The sequence below is a fragment of the Suncus etruscus genome, chromosome 9, assembly GCF_024139225.1.
Source record: "Suncus etruscus isolate mSunEtr1 chromosome 9, mSunEtr1.pri.cur, whole genome shotgun sequence".
NCBI classification, from domain to species: Eukaryota; Metazoa; Chordata; class Mammalia; order Eulipotyphla; family Soricidae; genus Suncus; species Suncus etruscus.
Window position 1 is genome coordinate 24,928,556 of NC_064856.1, and position 20,421 is coordinate 24,948,976.

At 49.0% G+C, this 20,421-nt stretch overlaps 1 protein-coding gene across 1 annotated transcript in view; it reads left to right on the forward strand.

Moving 5' to 3' along the window:
• Positions 1-1,380: 1,380 nt before the first annotated feature.
• The window catches only part of TOX2 (TOX high mobility group box family member 2), a 127,269-nt gene continuing 108,228 nt past the window's right edge, over positions 1,381-20,421 (forward strand). The window contains exon 1 of the mRNA XM_049779243.1: positions 1,381-1,479. Coding sequence (XP_049635200.1) covers positions 1,381-1,479 — 99 coding nt within the window. The remainder of the gene's footprint in view (positions 1,480-20,421) is intronic.

Below are 20,421 nucleotides of genomic sequence, written 5' to 3' on the forward strand. Positions count from 1 at the left end.
GTATGTGTACATATGAGCAGATGATCTTTCAGTAAATAACGCTAGTGATTGGGGGAGCAGAGAATGAATGGGAAATCCCTTTTGCAGAGGTGTGGCAATGTATTTCTAGAACAATGCCTGCTGACATTTATCTAGACATTCTTTTCTTTCTGAGCTGTCATTTCCCTCTGTTGTTTCCAGATCTTGGGTGAAGGCCCACTTCCCACATCTCTCTCCTATTAGGGAAACTTTATGGCCAAAGCAGTGATCCTAGCTTGAGAGTAGGACCAAGTAGCATCCCAGAATCAAGGTAAAAGCCGGCCTCTGGGTGGGCAAGACTTGCTCCCTTTTCCCCAGGTGTGAAAAACCCTGGAGATTCCTTTCTGAAGACTTATGCCTCCTTCCTGATCCTTGCTCCTGGGAATACTCGGGTGGGTCAGGAGAGCTCAGAGGTGGAGGAGCAGCCAGTGGGAATCCTCTAAACTACAGTGGCCAATCCTGGGGTGAAAGGGGGAGGAGCGACCAGCCAGCTGCCCGCAGCTAAGTGGCGGGCCTTTTTGTTGGTTTTGTGACTTAGGGGAGAGCGGGGCTGAGCTGAGCGAATCTAGTCACTTCTCGGCTCCACCACGCACGAGGAGACCCCCAGCCTGTCCTTCCCACAATCCAGGAGGCCGTGGGGGGGGCGGGGGGGGCTACACTCCTTCGTCTGAACTTCACTTTCTAGACCATTCCTCGTGTTCATTCTAGGAGCCAGGACTGAGCTTCTCGCTGAGACTTCAGTCTTGGCTGGTCCGGGGGCCGCGGAGCCCATTCCCTTGAAGCTCTGCAGCCGCGGGCGCGCATGTCATTCGTTCGCCTACGGAAAGTGACTTTAGCGCAGCCCCCCTCGTGGGCGCCCCTTCTCCAAGTGACTCGGAAGGAGGGCATCGAGGGTCGTTAGTCTCTGAGGCTGGGCGGCGACGCCCCCCACTCCCGGTAAGTGTTCCTCTCCCCTCCTCCCACCTTCCCCCTCGCTGGGGGGGTCCGCGCCCCTAAAATATCGAGGGCGGGGGAGTGTCCCACTTTTGGGGGAGGACTCCAAAGGGCGCGTCCGGCTCTAGGCGCGCAGTCCCGCCCGACCACGGGGGCTAGAAGGCTCGGGGGTTCCGGGGACCGGGAGTTGGGCGCCGCGCACCCCCGCAGGGCGCCCCGGGGCCCTCGGCGGCGCCCGAGGCCCGAACAATAGCGCGCGGGTGGGGCGGGCCGGGGGCGGGGCGAGGGGCCGGGACCCGCCCCCGGCCCGCCCCCCGCCATCGCTCGCACTCCCACCCGCTCGCACACTGGCTCCCCACCCGCCGCCCGCCCGCCCGCCCGCCCTGCCAGGCACTGCCCGCGGGAGCCTCCGCCGCCGCCGCGCCCGCCATGGACGTCCGCCTGTACCCCTCGGCGCCCGCGGTGGGCGCGCGGCCCGGGTCCGAGCCGGCCGGCCTGGCGCACCTGGACTATTACCACTGCGGCAAGGTAGGGGCGCGCGGAAGGGGCTTGCGGGTGGGGCCTGCCCGCGCCTTCGGGCCGCGCGCCTTGCAGGTCCAGGCAGGGTGGCAGCGCGGAGCCAGCCGTCTCCCTGGGTGTCTCGGGGCACACGTGTGTATGTGTGTGTATGGATATGTGTGTGTGCGTGCACGCGCGCGCAGGTACACGCGCCCAGCCAGGCCCCCTACCCGACGGGCGCATGCCACTCACCCCTGCCCACTCCCCGCGCGGTGACATCCACGGCCCGAGTTGTCGGGCGGGCAGGCAGAAGTCGCCCGACAGTCCCTCCTACGACGACGCAACGCGACACGACGACACGCAGCCTCCTCCGGACAGCCTCGCCTGGGGGTCGGACCCACGCGCACTCACGCGCGCACACCAGAGCTCCCCCCAGGCCCCTCTCTCGACCGCAAGCCCCCGCACCCCAGCCCGGGCTGCTCTGACAGCCACTCACTCACAATGACAGTCGCGATCAGTCCCCCCCCCCAGCACACACCGTAGACCAAGTCACCCAGCGCCACGCAGGACGAGGCCCACGCAGCCCCGTGGAAACCCCCTGCGCCAGGGGCCCGCCCCGCCACACAAAGACGCTCCGACAGCCCGGGACCCACTGGGGCGCGCAGCACCCGCACACGGCGACCCTCAGCCAGGTGGATGACCAGGAGGGTCCCCAGGGTCTGCCCCATCCTCATCCCCATCCCCATCCCCCCGCCAGGCCGGCCACACACGCGCGCGTCGGGTTTTTAAGTTCCCGGCTCAACGGCGCGCGTCTATCGGGCCGCTTACTAATTGGCCGCCACTGCCCGGCGGGGCTTCGGATTTCCAAGCTGGCAACGGCCAATCGAGGACTGTCCCCCACCTCCGGGTACATTCCGCAGGCGTCTCTCCAGGCTGGGGCTGCAGTGGAAGAAAGTAGCACTCTTCTTCCACCACCACCCCATTTGTTTTTTTTGCAGCGACCGTCACCCCCACGCACACCCACCCTGGTCCCCCAATTACTCCGGCGCCAGGCGCATCTTCCTGGCCGGGCAGCTCGAGTTCTGGACCCCGCACCCCGAGTCGTTGAGCTGGTTCACAGTGCACACCCCCACCCAGCGCTGCCCGCTGCCACTTTCCTATTTCGGCCACCGAGGGGACTTTGCAACTTAGTTTGGGGGCGCCGGCGACCTGTCTGTCTGGGTGCCCGGCCGCTCTTTGCGCGCGGGTCCAGGCCGGGCTGGAGCCCGGAGCGCGGCTTTTCGTCACGCGGAGCCCGGATTGAGCCGCGCGAGTGCTGGCCCCGCGGTCGTGGCGCAGACGCGCGGGTTCGGGTTCGGTGGCGTTGCGTGGTGAGTGCGCGCAGGAGAGCGGGGTCGGTGGTCCTCACGGGGGGCCCGAACCTCCCCGAAGGAGGACTTTTTGCTCAATCCGATGGCTGTGGGGATGTTGCGGGAAAGGGCGTCGGGGCCTCCGCTGCGCGTCCTCAGGGCCCGGGGAACGGTTTCTGGAGCTGAGGGGCCAGCGCTCTCAGATTCCCCAGGGCAGAGATCTAGGTAACCCGGGAAGGGGCTGGGGGTGTGGAGGGGCCCAGGCACTGGAGGGCGGCAGCGGCCGGTTTGTTCTTTCCTTTGAGAGGGAAGAATGAAGGATGCTAGTGATATTTATTTATTTATTTATTTATTTATTTATTTATTTATTTATTTATTTATTTATTTATTTGTCCAGAGAGCCTCTCCCCCAAGTTGGAAGCCCCAGAGAGGGGTGGAGGAGATGGCTGGTTCTCTGGCAGCTTGCTGGCTGGTGGAGGAAAATTGATTAAAAGTAGCGAGTGGTAGCTTCTGGGAGGAGACTTCGGGGCGCTGGGCACTGGCTCCTCTTCTGCCTTGAGTGCGCTCTCTCTCTCTCTCTCTCTCTCTCTCTCTCTCTCTCTCTCTCTCTCTCTCTCTCTCTCTCTCTCCCTCCCTCTCTCTCTCTCTCTCTCTCAACATGAAGTTGGCACAGTTCTAGTCTCTGGTGGGGGTGTTGTGCCTCACATTCTTGAGCAGAAGCGGGGGTGGTGGTAGTGGTGGTGTGGGGCGGTAGCCTCTTGGCCTCAGTGTTTCTCTAGGTCTGGGGATTCTGTACTGTCCGGCAGAGTGAGATGTTCTTGGGGTGGGGGGACATCAGTCAGAGGCCACTGTTTTATTCTGAGGCTCCTAAAGCTCTGACTCAGCACCTTGGTCAGGGCCTAGAGGGAAGCTGCGCAGGAAGGAGAAAAAAGCCTGCGCTCTGGTGCTCTCCAAAGGCAGGTGGGTGGAGGGGAGGGTGTGGCAAATGGGCAAAGGCGGCCAGCAGCCCCCAGCCACCCCAGCAGTGAAAGGATGCTCAGATCTTGCGCCTGGAGGTTAGGGCAGCTGCTCAGGAGGGCTTCAGCCTCTTCGTGGAGGGGCAGGGGCCCAGCCTGGGAATGGGTCAGAAGTGGACAGTAAGTCTGCTTCAGCGATGGTAGGGGGTGGGATGGAGCGGGGAGCATGGACGGTTAGTGACGCATTGGGGAGGGAGTGTCCCAAAGACCATTCTTCCACTCGGCCACTGACAGAACTGCAAGGGAAACTGAGGCATAAGGTGCCAGAGTAGTCATGCCTAGTGTCCCTAGACTAGAATGCAGAAGCAGGGCACAGCTTACCCATGGGGTCGGTGGTTGGGGATCAGTACCCTGGAGTCCTGGCAAGAGGCCTCCACCCATAGGAATCTGGACTTGAGAATCACAAGGGTAAACTTGCCTTGGAGATGCCCAGAGACCGGGAAGGGCCCCTGGTGACTATTCCCTTGGTGACTATCCCTTAGCAATTGTGCACACAGAGATTCCATCCCTTTTCCACCTAAGTCAGGAGCTATGGCTATTCTTTTGGTATCTTTTGTTTAAGAAAATACACAGTGCCAAAAAGCTGCTTGGGGTTCATTTTTGCTTGGAAAGAGACATGCATTTTTATTAATCACAATCATATTAGCATGTGTCTGAAAAAGAGCCTACCTGATCTGAGGCATTGCTTCCTTTATGTGATAACAGTGTAGGATGAGCATGGCCTGATGGCTCCTATGATAACTGATCCTATGTTGGAAACAATAAATTTGTTCCTTCCTTGCCTCACAGAAGGGTAAACTGAGTGGTGGAGAAGTGTTCTTACAGGTTAAATAGCAAGTGAAGAACAGTGCTGAGATCTAAACCCAAGCTTTGTTATACAACCTGATGTTTATTTGTCCTCCCCACAAGTCTTTGTTTTGATTTGGTGGTTCAGGGTTGTGATGTTCTTTCCAACTCTGAAAAGTTCCTTCATTAGCATATTGTCAAGGCTCTTTACCAGACTGGGAGTTATGGGTGGGATTATCCACAGCTTGCTGCCCACATGATGGCATATTGACTATTAGAATGGCAAAAACAAAAAACAATAAAAACTGGCCCAACACTGGGACAGATGATTTTTTTAGCTTATATGATTTTTCTGTGCCACACCCTGTGATGCTCAGGGTTTACTCCTGGCTCTGCACTCAGGAATTACTTCTGACAGGTGCTTGAGGACCATATGGGGTGCTAGGGATTGAACCTGGCTCCCCTGCATGCAAGGCAAACACAATACCTGCTGCACTATTGCTCCAGACCCTTAGCTCACATTTTAAAAGAGATACAGATTATGTACAATAAAATGAAAATCTTAAACAAAGATCCAAAGGCAACATCTATACAATTGATGGGGGCATGGGAAGGAGGGGTTTGGGGGTCCCTGGGATAGGAAATGCGTGCACTGTTGATAAGTGTGGTGCTAGAATTATGTGCATGACAAACCATTATTAATAGTTCTGGTAAACCGCAGAATCTCAATTAATTTTTTTTTCAAAATAACCACAATAAAATGTAAGTCTTAAGCCTCTTATTTCATAAGTTTTTTGGTAGTAACTCTCTTAATGCAGATATGGAACATCTCCATAACCCAAGAAAGTTCTCTCGTGTTCCTTTCTAAGCAATTTCTTCTTCCTGCAATTTCTGAAGAATTCCTATGATCAATTTCTTAAGTTCAGATAAGTGTACTGGTATCTCATATAAAGCGTATATTTTTTGTATCTTTTTTCTTCTTCCTGTAAGTTTAAGGTCTTTAAGTTTCATCTATGTTGTGTATATACCTAGTTTGTTACATTTTATAGCTCAGTAATATTCCACTTACGAATTAAAGCACAGTTGGCTTACCTCTTCACCAGATGATGGACATTTAGATTTGTTTTTATGATTGGGGCCACTATAAATGAAGCTGCTATGAATAGTCTTAGCTAATATTTTCTCTTGGTGTGTATGTGTGTGCATGCGTGTGTGTGTGTGTGTGTGTGTGTGCACATGTTTATTGTAGCTGTACCTTACTGCCCTCTTATGGACAACATCACCCATGTCTGAGGTTCAGAAGACTGAATGAGGTGATGGGGCTGGTATAGTTCTTGGCACACACCCACTAGTCTAAGAGAGGAGCAGGATCTATACCAGTAAGAATGGTATTGTCTCTGTGTTCTAAGCAGCTTTTATCCCTGGTATAAGCATTCTTTAAGGTCAGACTGAGCACTGCTTTCTGCATTTTTTCCTTCAAGCTCCCTCAGCACTGAAACTGCTGGGCTGGAGCATGTTTGTCTGTTATTTTTTTAGGCCATGAACAGGGAGCACCCCTCATGCTGGGCTCTGTGCTAAAATGCTGATGCTGCAACAGTGAACAAAAATGACCTCAGCTGCCACCCTCTGGGATAGGAAATGAGTGTGGGTGAACTACATGATATTGTAACTGATGGGCATATGGCTATAGAGAAAATGTAGCAGAGCTTTAGGGGTGCACAGATCTGGGGTTGAAGGCAGTTTTAAGTTGTGAGGTTGGGGAAGGTTTTGTGGTCTAGACTAGTGTTTCTCAACCTTTTCCCTTCCTGTGGCCCCCTTCAGACCTTGTTTCCTTCCTGTTTCCCCTGTCCTACCCTTTAACTCTCTAGTCTCATGCTGTGACTTCCTCATTGATGTAATTTTCACCTGTGGCCTGCTAGACTAACTTGGTGGTCATGGTTGGATTTTTTTTTTAGGTGGGGGGAGGGTGGGCTTTTACCCCTGATTGAGATGTGCTGGTTTAGACCAATGTTTCTCCAAAAGTTGTTTGTTTGGGGGCCAGCAGTGCTAAGGACTTACTTCTGGTTCTGGTCTCAGGGATTACTCCTGGTGGGGATGGAGAGGGGGCGCTCTGTGTGGTGCTGGGGATTGAACCCAGCCTTGACATGTGCAAGGCAAGTACCTTACCCACTACTATCTCTCCAGCCCCTGATTTTGAGGTTTGTGAACACATTAAGAATCTACCGGCAATATTTAGAAAACAGGTTCCTACCCTCCAGCAACAGAAATTTGGGTTCAATTGTCTGGGCTGGGGGCCCTGAGAATGTGCATATGGAATAAGTGCCCAGGTAAAAGCTACTGGCCCAGCCGCTCATTGCTATGGAGGGACCATTGGTTGGTTGTATACAGGGCATTACGGGCTCGAGCAGGCAGGAACCATGACCAACTCCTAGCACAGTGTCTGTCCCAGAATTATTGTGTACCAGTGTGTGAGTGTGGGGAGAGTGATTATACACAGATCAGGGTTCAGCATCTAACCCTGTGGTGAGTGAGACCAAGGCTACGGAGTTAGGGACTGGATGAGTGGGTCGCCATGTGATGAGCATCAGACTGAGGGGAAAGAGCAGGACTTGTGCTAAGTGGGGCCTACTCAGCTCCTTGGGTAGGGTTGGGGGTGCCCCTTGATTCTGCAGGGACACAGGGGACTGGAGGGTTCAGGGCCTGGTGAGAAGAGCCAGCCCTGGGCCAGGTGACACCACCTTTGTAGAAGCTCTTCTTCCCTTTCCCTCCCTCCCTTCCTGATCCTTCAAATCCTAATACCCAGTGGAGACTCTGGGCTCCCTTTCTATGCCTTCTCACTGTTGAAAGTCATAGCCCAAGCTCAATTATTTGCTGCTGTAGAATAGACTAGGATCTTCCTCTATTTTCCTTTGTCTGGGGATGGGGTGGGGTGGGAAAAGAGCACATGTGCCAGCCAGGCCAGACTCTGGGGTGGACAGAGAGATAAAGTTTAGGTATATCACCTTCTCAAACTGGAGAATTGGGTGCTGCAGGAAGAGGGAGGCTGCTTTGTGGAATGGTGCCCCCCCCCCAGACTTGTGGCCCAGCTAGTAGCTGCTGAATGAATGAATGGCCCAGGTGCCTTGGGGTTTGAGGAACTAAGCATCCTCATTTAGCTCTTGTAATCTGTAGATTTAGTAGCAAGCATGAGTCCAGGGTAGGACAGAGGCCAAGAGTCTTTGGCTTATCTGCTCTGTTTCTAGTGCAGCATCCAATGGGGCCTGGAGGATGGGCCTCGAGGAGAGCAACCTTGAGTGTATGCTATGGAGCCACTGTGCTTCAGTCTCCTCGTCTTCAGAAGGAACACAGGGACAGCTGTCAGGTGGGCTGCTGGGAGTAATGGGGGTCTTGTGTCTTGCCCTACCAGGAACTACTTTTATTCCCATGCAAGAGGTGAGAGTTTAGTTTGAGAAGTTCTGGTCTCAGTCCAAGGCTGCTGGTGGCGTTTCTAGCCGTGGTCCCACCTGGGTTCATTTCTTAAGATTTCTGCTTTGAGGGATTGCTCAGCTTCTGTATAGGCTAATTGTTGCTCTTGTCCTTTGGTCTTTGTATTTCTCTCTTGAATCTGTGTGGGAAGAAAGGGAGATTCAGCAGGCTGAGAAGACAGACTCAGAAGGCAGCTGTACCAGCCACCTGCACCCTTGTGTCCTCAGGTGCACCCCCTGATAGATTCCATTTTTCTGCCTTATGAGGGGGATAGGAAGTCCTCCCTCAGTTTGGGATGAAGGTCTCCTTTAGGCTGGGATAAAGCCTCCCTTATACTGGGATAAAGGTCTTCCTCAGGCTGAGATGAAGGCCTCCTTTAGGTGTGCAAAGGCCTCCCTCAGGTGGGTGTGAAGGCCTCCCTCAGGTTGTGGTGAAAGCCTTCCTCAGACAGGGGTGAATGATTTTTTTCAAGTTGAGGTGATCCGCCTTCCTCATGTTGGGGTGAATACCTTTCCCATGTTGGGATGAAGGCCTTTCTCAAGTTGGGATAAAGGCTTCCTTCCAACTGGGGTAAATGCCTTCCTCAGGCTGGGGTGAAGGACTTCCTCAAGTTGGTATGAAAGCTTCCCTCAGGTGGATGTGAAGATCTCCCTCAGGCTGGGGTAAAGGCTTTCCTCAAACAGATGAAGATCTTCCTCAGATGGGGATGAAGGCCTTGTCAGGTGGGGGTGAAGCCTCCCTAAGGCTGGACTTAAGAGCTTCTTTGAGAATCTCAAATGGAAGTGGCAGATATCAACATCCCTGTGATTTAGAACAGCCCTCGTGCCCCAATATATAACATTTGTCCCCAAAGTGAACATTTCTCATGAGTGTCATTCTGTGCATTCCATGGGTTGTGATAACCTCGTTAGCCTTTGCTCGCTAGGTGCCAATGGCATGTTTTCTCTGGTTATAAGAACCAAGACTGTCTGTCTCTAGGACTTGCCAAGTGTGTTCTGGTATCTTTCCTGGGGTAAGAATCAAACTGTTCCCACATGAGGAGTCTTGATCTATGTATGGTGCAGGGATAAAACTTGGTGTGGAGAAGGGAAAGTGGGACTTGGGGGAACATGTGTTTGCTCTCCAGGGTTTTAGTTCTATCATCCCCTTCCCCCCCACCCACTACATCTTAAGGTCACATGCTTAACAGATCTCTCATTGACACAGGCCCAAGAAACCTATATGGTAGTATTTTTCAGCTTGGAGTAGGAGCAGCCGTAAAAACATATGGTAACTAATTATTAGCTTAATGAGACATGGTAAATTGTAATTTGCATCTTAGGGCAGCATGTTGTAGAGCACAAGATAATAAATCTTCACCAGTTATCCCCGTGCTTCAACTTGCTCCATGCACTGGCAACTTCCTCTCAGTCTAGTTATAGACTAGTCTAGTTGGTTAAGGACACATCTAGTTAGTGAGGACACATCTATGGCTGGGCTCTGCAGATGTTGAAGGGATTTTGGCATTGTCCTGAAGGCTCAGAGACTCAATAGGAGATTCACTTCTTGCGTTGATAAGATGAAAGACTATGCAGATCTGTGATCTCTTGCTTAAAATGCAGAGTCATAATGAAATAGAGTGATGTTTGGGGAAATGACAGCGCCATGGGCGTGAGCTGGTTTTACCCCTTAGTTTCTCACAGAAAGGTGGGTGGGGGCAAGGAATGGGGGAGGGCATATGAGTGACAGGAGAGGGGGCAACCAGTCTAGGTGCTTTGGAGTATGATTTGGGGGTACAGGCTATCTCAGGCCGAGAGGCTCACCTATGGGGGACCTGAGACCAGGCTGGCAATGTGTCACTGCTCATTTAGACCCTTGTCAGCACAGGACCTTCTGCTGGCTGGGAAAACTCAGTGACTTGTGTTTTGTTTTCCCCAATTGCCAGGGTGTCTTGCTTCTCCCCATCCAGAAATGCAATCTCCCCTGGTTAGATCTCTACTTGTGGATCTCAGAGAAACTGAGAATGTTACAGCCTCTCTAAACTGCTACCGCTGTTGCTTTTCAGAAAACCAGTTCTAGAATATGGCTATAAGCTAGAATGTGTGAAGAACTTGCCCCTCTCCTTTACCCTCATTTGCCATGGACCAGAAGTATGATGACATACTGCTGCATATTGCTGGCTCAGGGTAGGAAATCAAGGGCTCCGGCCTGGTCAGGTGTCCCTGAGACTCCTGTCTTCTTCTGCCCCCTAGAGGTGATGGGAAACATCCCTGTTACTTTGGTGAGAGCCTTCCTTTGGGTTTTTGAAACAGATGAAGAAGATTTATCCTGGTGTTGAGGAGAGCCTGCTTGAGGGGATAAAGGAGGATCTGCTGGGGCAGAAAGTTGGCTGGAACATGGTGACCGCTGAAAGCTACCCCACCAGCAGTCCTGGAACTGGGCTGGCTCCCCAGAATTGTCCAACATGAAGCAGCAGGGGCTGCTCATGATTCTTGTCTCTTCTGGTTATAGGGTGCAAGAAATTCTCTGGTCTCAGTAAGGTCCTGGACAGTAAGTAGTTTCCAGGGTAGAAGGGCAGTTCCAAGATCAGCCACTGATGCTCCCAGAAGCAGGCAGATACAAGCACAGAAAGGGAAGTATTGCAGTGTTTCTTTGGGGGCAAAAAGTTGCTATCCTCTCAGTGTCTGTAAGTCACAGAGCTGCAGGTGAGAAGTTTCAGAGGTGCTGAGATACTGAAGATTCTTCTGAGCCTCATGCTGTGAGTGAGAGCTGCAGAAGAGTTCCTTCCTTGTGAAGGAAGACAAAAAAAGAAAGGCCAGGGGAGGTTTCTGGGGCCCATGTACATGCTCTGCTTTCCAGGGGTTCCAGGTTCTTGTTTATGGGATGAACATATTCCTAGGTGAGAAAAGATTCCAAATAGGGTTCTGAGAGGCTCAGGCTAAATCTTAGGTGCCCATTCTAGATAAGAGATCACAGCTTTGTCTTTGGGCTGGAGCCCTATCACCATCCCTGTCTCTGACTGTCCCTGTATCCCTCTTTTCACCTACATCTTTTCTGGGCTCTCAGCAAACTCAGGCAAATGAGGGGTCACATATTGATAGAGCAGAAGCTTGTGCTTGTCAGTCCATGCCCAGGTCAAGTCACTTTCTTGTCGTTTCTTCCACTCTCTTGCTTCACACCATTCATTTGACTCACATTGATTTTACTCCTTGCAAAACACAGAAACAGAATAATACAGGGAAGCAGGAATTCCTTTCTGTCCCTTTCCCCATTATTATTGCTATTCTGCAACTGTTTTCTTATTTTCCAGAATTCTGCATTGTTTTCTTGATTTTCTATCATAGCAATCTTCTTTCTTTCTTTTCATTCTTTCCTTTTCCTTCTTTACTTATTCTTTTCTTCTCTTCCTCCTTCTACCACCACCTCCTCCTCCCCCTCCTTGCTGTCTGTAACTATCTTGATGTTATGAAGATGAATATTCAATTTTAGATTATTTGTTGTTTCCTTCATTAACTCTTTACTTTTTGGTTCACTCTTCTGTTCACAGTTAGCTTCTTTTTTTAATTTTAAATACTTTGTTTATTTGATTATAAATTTGATTACTTTAATTGAATTATGGTGAGAAACATAGTTACCAAGTTGTTTATGATTGAATTGCATTCATACAATGTACAACATTCTTTGCCAGTGAAACATTTCCCACTACCAGTGTCCCCAATGTCTCTCCTGCCCTCCCTCCTGCCTTCCCTCCTGCCTCCTTCTGTGGCAGACATCTTTCTCTATTTCTCTCCTTTTTTTCTTTTTGATACTGTGGTTTGCAAGATAGCTACTGAAGGAGTATCATGCATATCACTTTATCTCCTTTCAACACCCAGCTCATGTCTAGAGTGATCATTTCTAACTATCATTGTCATAGTGGTTTCTTCTCTGCTTTGTGACAAGCTTTCTTTCATCAACTGGTCTTCCTGTCCTTGTTTCTATTGTCTTTGGATATTATTGCTATACTATTTTTTTTTGGGGGGGTCACACCCAATGGCACTCAGTGGTTACTCCTGGCTATGCACTCAGAAAACACTCCTGGCAGGCTCAAGGGATCATCTGGGATGCCTGGAATTGAACCATTTTCTGTCCTGAGTTGGTCTCGTGCAAGGTAAATGACCTACAGCTCTGCTATAATATATTTTTTAATATCCCAAAAATGAGTGCAATCATTCTGTGTCTATCCCTCTCCCTCTGACTCATTTGCTTAGCATAATACTCTCCATATCCATTCATGTATAAGCAAATTTCATTTTTTCTAACAACTGTGTAGTATTCCACTGTGTAAATGTATCACAATTTCTTTATTATCTCATCTATTCTTGGGCACTTGAGTTGTTTCCAGATTCTAACTATTGTTACTACTTAAGCCTCTCTTTTATGCTGATATTTTCTATAAGTGCCTGGTGATTCTCAATTGAAATTTGTTTGTAAACGGGGATCTAGTTGATTTGCTTTGCAGTTGTGAGTTGCTTTAACACCTGGGAAAGCCATGGTCTTGGGGTTGAATTTTGTTTTGCATGGCATGGAATATGGGTAGGCTTGAAGGCAGAGAGTGGATAAGGGCTTTGAGGCTGGGGCTTCTGTCTGTCATGCAGCCCACTGGGCACTAGAAACTTTTGGGCACTAGGAAACTTTGTTTTTTTTCCCTCCTGCTCACCATGTTGGGTAACCTCAGAAGCAGATTTCTGAGATTGCTCTCATTGGCTTTATCCTGACAGTACCACTAACATCTACTTCTTAGGCTGTAGGTAGTTGAGATGTCCAGACACCTCCTTTTCCCAGAACTTTGTCGCTGCTTGAGATTATTAGGGGTTTGATTAGGAATATAACCTTTCCAGATTCTTGAGTTGGTATGTTGGTCCCTGGGAGCTGAGACATTTCATATATCTGTTGTCTTCATTACTGGCTCTTTTATAGGGGTTCTGATCTCCAGAACTGGTTTTCTCTCTCTCTCTCTCTCTCTCTCTCTCTCTCTCTCTCTCTCTCTCTCTCTCTCTCTCTCTCTCTCTCTCTCTCTCTTTTGGTTTTTGGGCCACACTTGGTGGCACTCTGGGTACTCCTGGTTCTATGCTCAGAAATTGCTCTGGCAGGCTAAGGAGACCAGATGGGATTGAACCAGGGTCTCCGGTAGGCCACATGCAAGGCAAATGCCCTCCTGCTGTGCTATTGTTCTGGCTTCCACAACTGGTTTTTTTTTTTTTTTTTTTGGCTTTTCTGATCTCTTTCCACCAGTTCATCTTCCCAACCATTCTTCCACTTGGATTAGGAATCTGTATGTTTAGTATCCATATATATATATGCTTTTTTTCTCATTCTGGCTCATTAGAAGACAAAAAACAGCAATACAATAGTCATCTCAAACAAAAATACCTTTAATCCTTTTAATGGATTATTATTATTATTATTATTAATATTTTTTGGGTTACACCCAGCAGTGCTCAGGGGTTACTCCTGGCTCTACTTTCAGAAATCGCTCCTGGCAGGCACGGGGGACCATATGGGATGCCGGGATTTAAACCATCGTCCTTTTGCATGCAAGGGAAATGCCTTACCTCCATGCTATCTCTCCAGCCCCATGATTTTTTTTATTTTTTTATTTTATTTTTTATTTATTTATTTATTTTTATTTTTAAATTCAAGGCTTTTATACAAGTAGGGTTTATAAAGGCTCAAATTATTCCCTGAACTTTAATCCTATCTCAAGCTCACCTACTTAGGTCATCTCAGTGAGCCTTCATTAAACCAAAGGCATAATCCAGGCTCATGTGTCCTATTTTGTAGATGAGAAAACTGAGACCCACAAGGTTCAAGATACAAAAGGCTGCAGAGGAGCTTGCAATGCTGTGCTCTGCTTCTTATCTGTGGTCTCTGGGGTGCCTGACAGAGCCCCACCCCTCATTTTCTCTAGGGATGGAGGAGCCTGTGGGATTTTATTCTTCATGCATTATCTCTTATGTATGTATTATATTATCTCTTATGTATGTGGGGGTAGAAACAAATGCTCCAATCTGGACCTCTTGTCTTGATTTTCAACCTCAAATCTCACTTGCTAATAGAATGCCTTCATGTTACAGCTAATTAAAACATTCCTACCTTGAAGTTGGGTCTAATTTGAAGGAAACTTGTTGGAGACAAGTAGGTATGCCCCTACACTCGGAAAGGATATCCCTAACACACTCCCATCTCTATTCTGTATACCCACTTGAGCTGTTAATTAATTTTATAAAGCCAGATAGTACATAATTTAACATTATATTAAATTATTAACATAATTTAACATTCCAATGGCAGTACCTGGTTCTATATCCTGGCATTTGCCAAGCTGCATGATTTTTGACTTGTCACTTAGTCTCTCTGAGCCCCAGTTACAGTGTGTGTGTGTGTGTGTGTGTGTGTGTGTGTGTGTGTGTGTGTGTGTGTGTGTTTGGGTCACACCCGGTGACACCCAGGAGTCACTCATGGCATTTGCACTCAGAAGTCACTCCTGGCAGGCTCAGGGGACCCATGGGATGCTGGGATTGGAACCAGGGTCTGTCTTGTGTTGGCTATGTGCAAGGTAAACACCTTACCACTGTGCTATCGTTCTGGCCCCCACAGTACACTTCTACCTCAGGTGGGGTGGTGAGGCCTCTGGGAAGAGATTGGGTTACTTATTCCCTCCTCATTGCTGCTGCCAGGCGTCGTTAAGGGCAGGCAGGTTGCTGGGCCCTGTGTGGGAAACATAGGCTCTCTTGGATTCTGTGCCTTTTATGAATGAATGTCTTTGATGGTGAGTGTCAGAGCTTTCCTGCTCAGAGCAGAGGTGGGTAAAGGTTTGGGATAGGTAGCTTGACTCTCGTCTCCCCAGCCCTCTTCTTCCTCATAGCACAGGGACTCTTTAAGGTACAGTGGAATGATTATACTCATAGGTAACAATGTGGTCATGGTCTCAAAGGCACTGGGACAGTTGTCATAGCTTCCCCACAGGCTCATGCTCTGTCCCTCTTCCCTGGCAGTAGTTGTTGCTGTCACTTCTGTATCAGTCCACGGAACACTCTACTCTTTCTGGGAGCTCTTTCCCCAGCCCTGCTCTTCTCCATTATTTCCTAGGTTGTAGCACTGAAACAAAGGGTTGGTACCACATGGGTTCGTTTGGAAACCAAATCTTTTTCAAAGGTTTTCAATTTTTTTAAAGTATTTTTCTGCACAGGACCTGCATCTTGATGTTTTGTTTTAAAATTTGGGGTCATGCCTTGCAATGCTCAGGGGCTACTCCCACTTCTGTGTTTGGGGCTCACTTATGGAAGGTACTTGGGAGACTGTGCAGTGCCAGGGATAGAATCTGGGCCTCCTATATGCAGAGCAGGTGCTCTGCTCATCAAGTCATCTCTCTGATTCCAAAAGTACAACTCTTACAACAACTTTAGAGGCCTTCTAAGTTCCCTACAAGGGACCTGGAAGTTGTTAGTTTCCACATTTAGGTTTGTGCCTGTGGTGAGGTTCTACCTCTGTCTTAAGGAGGCTCAACCTCCCCCTCCCAAACCTCTTCCCACCCTTGCTCTGAGCAGGAAAGCTATGACAGTTGCTGTCACTCAGAGCCTCACACCAGACTCAGTGGCTGAGGCACTTATCTTGTATGTTTGAGGCCTGGCACTTCCTCCCCTTCCCCCAAGTATGTAAGAGTCTTTCTACTTAGCAAAACTTAGAGTAGTGAATATTTATCATTTATTTATGGTTCCTGATAGTCCAGATGCATCTCAGAATCAGGTATCGGTTTTGCTAGGATCAGAGTTGCTTAGTAGCACAGTCCTTACCCTACCTGCATCAGGTTTCTGGGCGCATTAACAAAGATGAAATTCTCCTACAAGGGAAAGAGGAACTGGCTAACCTGTAAACCCACATTCATTAACTTACAAACCCCTGAATGCTAGAGTTTTTGCACCTTTATAAAAAAATTGGTCCTTTTATGAATTATTTTTCTGAGTTTTATTATAACACCACGATTTTCCAAGTTGTTCATAATACAGTTATTTTAAGTACTAAATCTTCAAACACCAATCCCACTACCAGTGTGACCTTCCCTTCACCAGTGTCCCCAATCTCCCACCCACGACCATAGGCTACTTCCATGCATAAACAAACTTACTTCATATTGTTCGTTACAGCAACAACAAAACAACTGAAATGATCAAAGCTTAAATCAATAAAGGACAATTTGAAATGATTGTTATATCTCTCTATGGTGTTACTAAGTCAGTGTCTGAGGATTTACTGGGCTGTAGTTGGTGTTAGTTTGAGCCTTCTGTGTTACTGTTCAGGCTCATGGAAGATGGTAGATTTCCTTTCAATTTCATAAGCTATGAAATTTGAGGTGTTCTATGGTCCAGGATCTATAGATCTACAACAAAGTTAGTGTCTTAGAAGTTTGATAGGGTTAAGTCATGGACCTGGGCCATTTTGCTGGAGGGTGTAGGGCGTGACTTTGAGCTGCTGTAGTTCTTGCAGAAAAGGGATTCTATTCTGTTCCTCTGCCTTCCTCAGAATGTCACAGAGGTATCATCCAGTATACCTGGGCAGTATTACTGGTCATTATTTTTATTTGGAGTGTGGCTTTTGCACATTTTTGGGTGGACAGAATGAAGCCCTTGGCATATCTTGTCATATATTATACACATTTCAGATTCATCTGCATAAGAAGCCACACTCTGGTCAGTGGATATACTTTGAAGTTATACTGTTTTGGACCAAGTCTTGGCTTTGCAAACGTCTTGAGAATGTATTCCTTTGTTCATCCCTGTTCACTGTGGGCAGGGCCCCGTGGCTGATACCTGAATGAATGGGTGATTAAGGCCTAGTTATTGAGGAGACACAGTCTTCTTACAAAGGCAAGCAAATGCCAACAATTTCAAAAGGTGTAGGTCAGCTGGGATTGTCAGAGAAGGTTTCCCGCAGGAGGAGTCATTGCTGGTACTCAAGTCAAATTATCTCGATTAGAAAGGTATGGAAAATGTTCCAGGTAGAAGGAACAGCATCTGGACTGGGAAGAAGAGGAGAAAAGTGTAGAGATAAAGCCATATGGTGCTGCAACAGAAATGAAGAACTGGTCTTCAGTAGAAAGCTTACCTTGGGAAGAATTAGATGGGAGGGCACAGTGGTGGAGGGAAATAAACACTATGGTGAAGGGGGTGGTGCTGGAATGTCATATGAATGAAGCCTTATCATTAGCAGTGTTGTAAACCATGACGCCTAAAATAAAATTAACAATATCAATGAGGCTGGAGAAGAGAGTGTGGGCATTTGGGAGGCTACTAAGATCCTGGGCTACAGTGTCTTCATCTGCAATATGGGACTAAGAGTTCTTCCCTGTTTTGAAAATGCAGTGAGGTGCAGTGCTTGTTTAAGCCCCTATCTCAGTTCACTGTGATTCCCTTTTCATATCTATTTGTGAATGCGTAAGAGGCAGGCTTTGATTTTATTTATTTTTATTTTTTTATTTTGAAGGATGTCCTCCAGGCTGGGTTGTACCCAGGGGTATACCTGGTGGTACTGGGGCGGGACTATGCTGGGGATCAAACCTGGTCTCCTGTGCATGCCAGGCATGTGTATGCTGCAACCCATTGAGCTACATCCCCAGCTCCCATGCTTTGATTCTAAATGAGGCAGAGCAGACCTGATGGGGAAGGGCAGCTTGACCACCTGTGCCAGCCATAGTTGCTCTGCTCCATTCTGCTCCTGTAGCTCATCCTGCCTCGCTTTTGGAAATAGCACCCAGAGTTTGCACGTGGTCTTGGATTATGTCTTACAGTACCAGTGAAGCACATAATTGTATTTTCCTAATGGCTCAGCATTAACAATAAGCCACGACACTGTCGAGACATTTTGCGGGACAGTTTTCCATCTGCCGTCATCTGTTCTGTCCACACAGCCTGTCATTTGCTGCTTTGCCTTGTTTTTCTGAAAGGCAGCCCCACCCTTCTGCCAGCAAAGGGGGATTAGCTTTCCTTGGGCATTGAAGACATTTAGCACTCAGGGACAAATTTATTGGGAGGAAGGCACCAAGGAGATGTTCAGGCCACACAACGAGCTTTCTGATGGGTACATAAGAGCTGTCATTTCTCTTTGCAGAACCTTGGCAGTGTAGCTCAGGAGCTTAGAGAAGTCCTAGCAGCCCTTCATGCCTCAGCTTACAGGCTTTGGGCGCTTCCCCTGTTTTGAGGCACCCTTGTACTCCTCGGTGCGCTTACATGTTCTAAATTTTTTTTTCACAGCAATACTCAGGGCTTACTTCTGGCTTTGCATTCAAGAATTACTGCTGGTGGTACTCTGGGACTATATGGGATGCTGGAGATTGAGCCTGGGTTTGCTGAGTGCAAGGCTAACTAGGATTTGGGGTTCTTTATGCATTGTTTGGGAGGACCCCAAAATATGCCAAAGCCCCCCAAATCTATAGTTACTTTGCGACTCTTTCCCAGCTTGTGGGGCTGGTCATTGCCTGACTTAGCCAGGAGATTCCCTGAACTGATGTTCAGGTGAGGACAAACTATAGTGTCTATACTTCCCATGGGCTCCTCAATCTCTGAGTTCTGTCTGGCAGAAGCTCAGTAAAAGTTGTTGGAGCAGTGAACAAATCAGGGCAGGCACTGGCTGCCTTCTTGGAGAAGACTGCCCTGGTCTTACCCCAGGTTGTTTCCAACAGTAATTAGTTTTGTTTGGATGTTATTGCCAGGTGGCTGAAACAGCCCACAGTGAGAGACAGTGTCTCAGGCCCTGCAAGCATTAAGGGTGGGAAATCTCACCCCCTCTCCCAGCCCAGCCTAAGGACAAAGTTAGAAACAACACTAGACCCAGAGTTCTACAAATCTGGTCCTTTGGCTTTTGGGTGTCTGGGATAAGGGCTGGCTGACCTCTCCTGTTTGGTTGCCTCCCTGGTCTCCACACGTGGTGACCTTGGGATTTGGTGGAGGAAGGTACCTTTCTGGCTGCCACAGTTGGGGCTCTGGGCCACAGTCAAGCTGGCCTTCAGAGATAAAGGGCTCCCAGGCCCATTAGAATGTTCTGCCTGCCTGCCCCTCTGCCCGATGTTTCTCCAGCAGCAAGAGAAAGTCCTTTAGTTTGTTTTGGACCCACATCCAGAGGGGCTTCAGGGGGGTCAGGGGGCCACTGGGGTGATCATGTAGTGTCAGGGATGGAACCCAGATATAGAACCTTAGAACAGAACTCAGGCATGGAATCTGGAGATGGAACTGAGAGTTGGAACCTGGGGATAGAATCTGGGGATGGAACCCAGGGATGGAACTCGGACAGAACCTGGGGACTAAATTCAGGGGTGGAACCTAGGAATGGAACCCCTGCCTTCTGATATAAGGCCTGTGTCCCGGCCCCATGAGCCATCTGCTCTTCTGGATGGAAGTGCCCTTCTGGAAGTGCTTCTCACAGCCTACTGTGCTCCTGACCCAGCTTGTATCATTGGGAATAAAAACCTTCCACTGGGCCTGTTCTTCTGGCCAAATCTGCCTTTACTTAGGGTTGAACATGTGTCCTATGAGGTCTTTGTGATCAGGGAATTATATGTATATTAATGCAGATTTCAATAAAAGGAGTTGTGTTTGCCATTGTGATGCAGTCTGGTGCTGTTTAAATGCCTTTGGTAATATCTTCAATCAGACGGCAAACAGAAAACAGGAAAGTTAGTAATAAAAAATGAATTAGAGCGATTAGCAAAAGGTGAAGCGCTTCCCTTCTCAGGCTATAGGCACCGTTGACTGAGCTTTGCTGAGTGTCTCCTGTCCAAACACACATCTGGATTATTGCTGCCTCGGGGGCGGGCCCTGGGGTCTGCTCGGCACACAGCACATGCTTATTGCATTTAGTCTTGCAAAGGTCATGTACATCCCCTTGGAGGGGCTTGGGGGCTCATGCCCCAGGGTGGGCCAGAGTGGGGTGCTGGGAAAGGGCTGCTTGTCCCTTCTCCACTCTGCATTCGACCCTAGCCTAGGTCTGTCTCTTCCAAGGTAGGCACTAGTGGGCCTGGTCTCCCCCTTCCTCCAGCACCCACCCCTCTTTCTGGCAACCTTTAGGTTGAGGGTACGGCCCTTTTGTGAAGGAGGAAGATGCGAAGACTTGGTTGGGGTGGAAAAAAAACCTATTCTGGGGATGGGGAAAGGGGACAGGATTAGTACCTCAGCCAGGCAGGTGGGACAGGAGATAACCTTAGAATGCTTGCTCATTAGTGGGACAAAAGTCTGGGGATCCCTGGCCTTGGTGGGCTGGCTATGTCAGCCCTAAAGGTTGATGAAGCTTCTCTGACCCCTGACATCAGGGTCCCTGGAGCTTGTGCCTGGATAACTGTTTCCTGG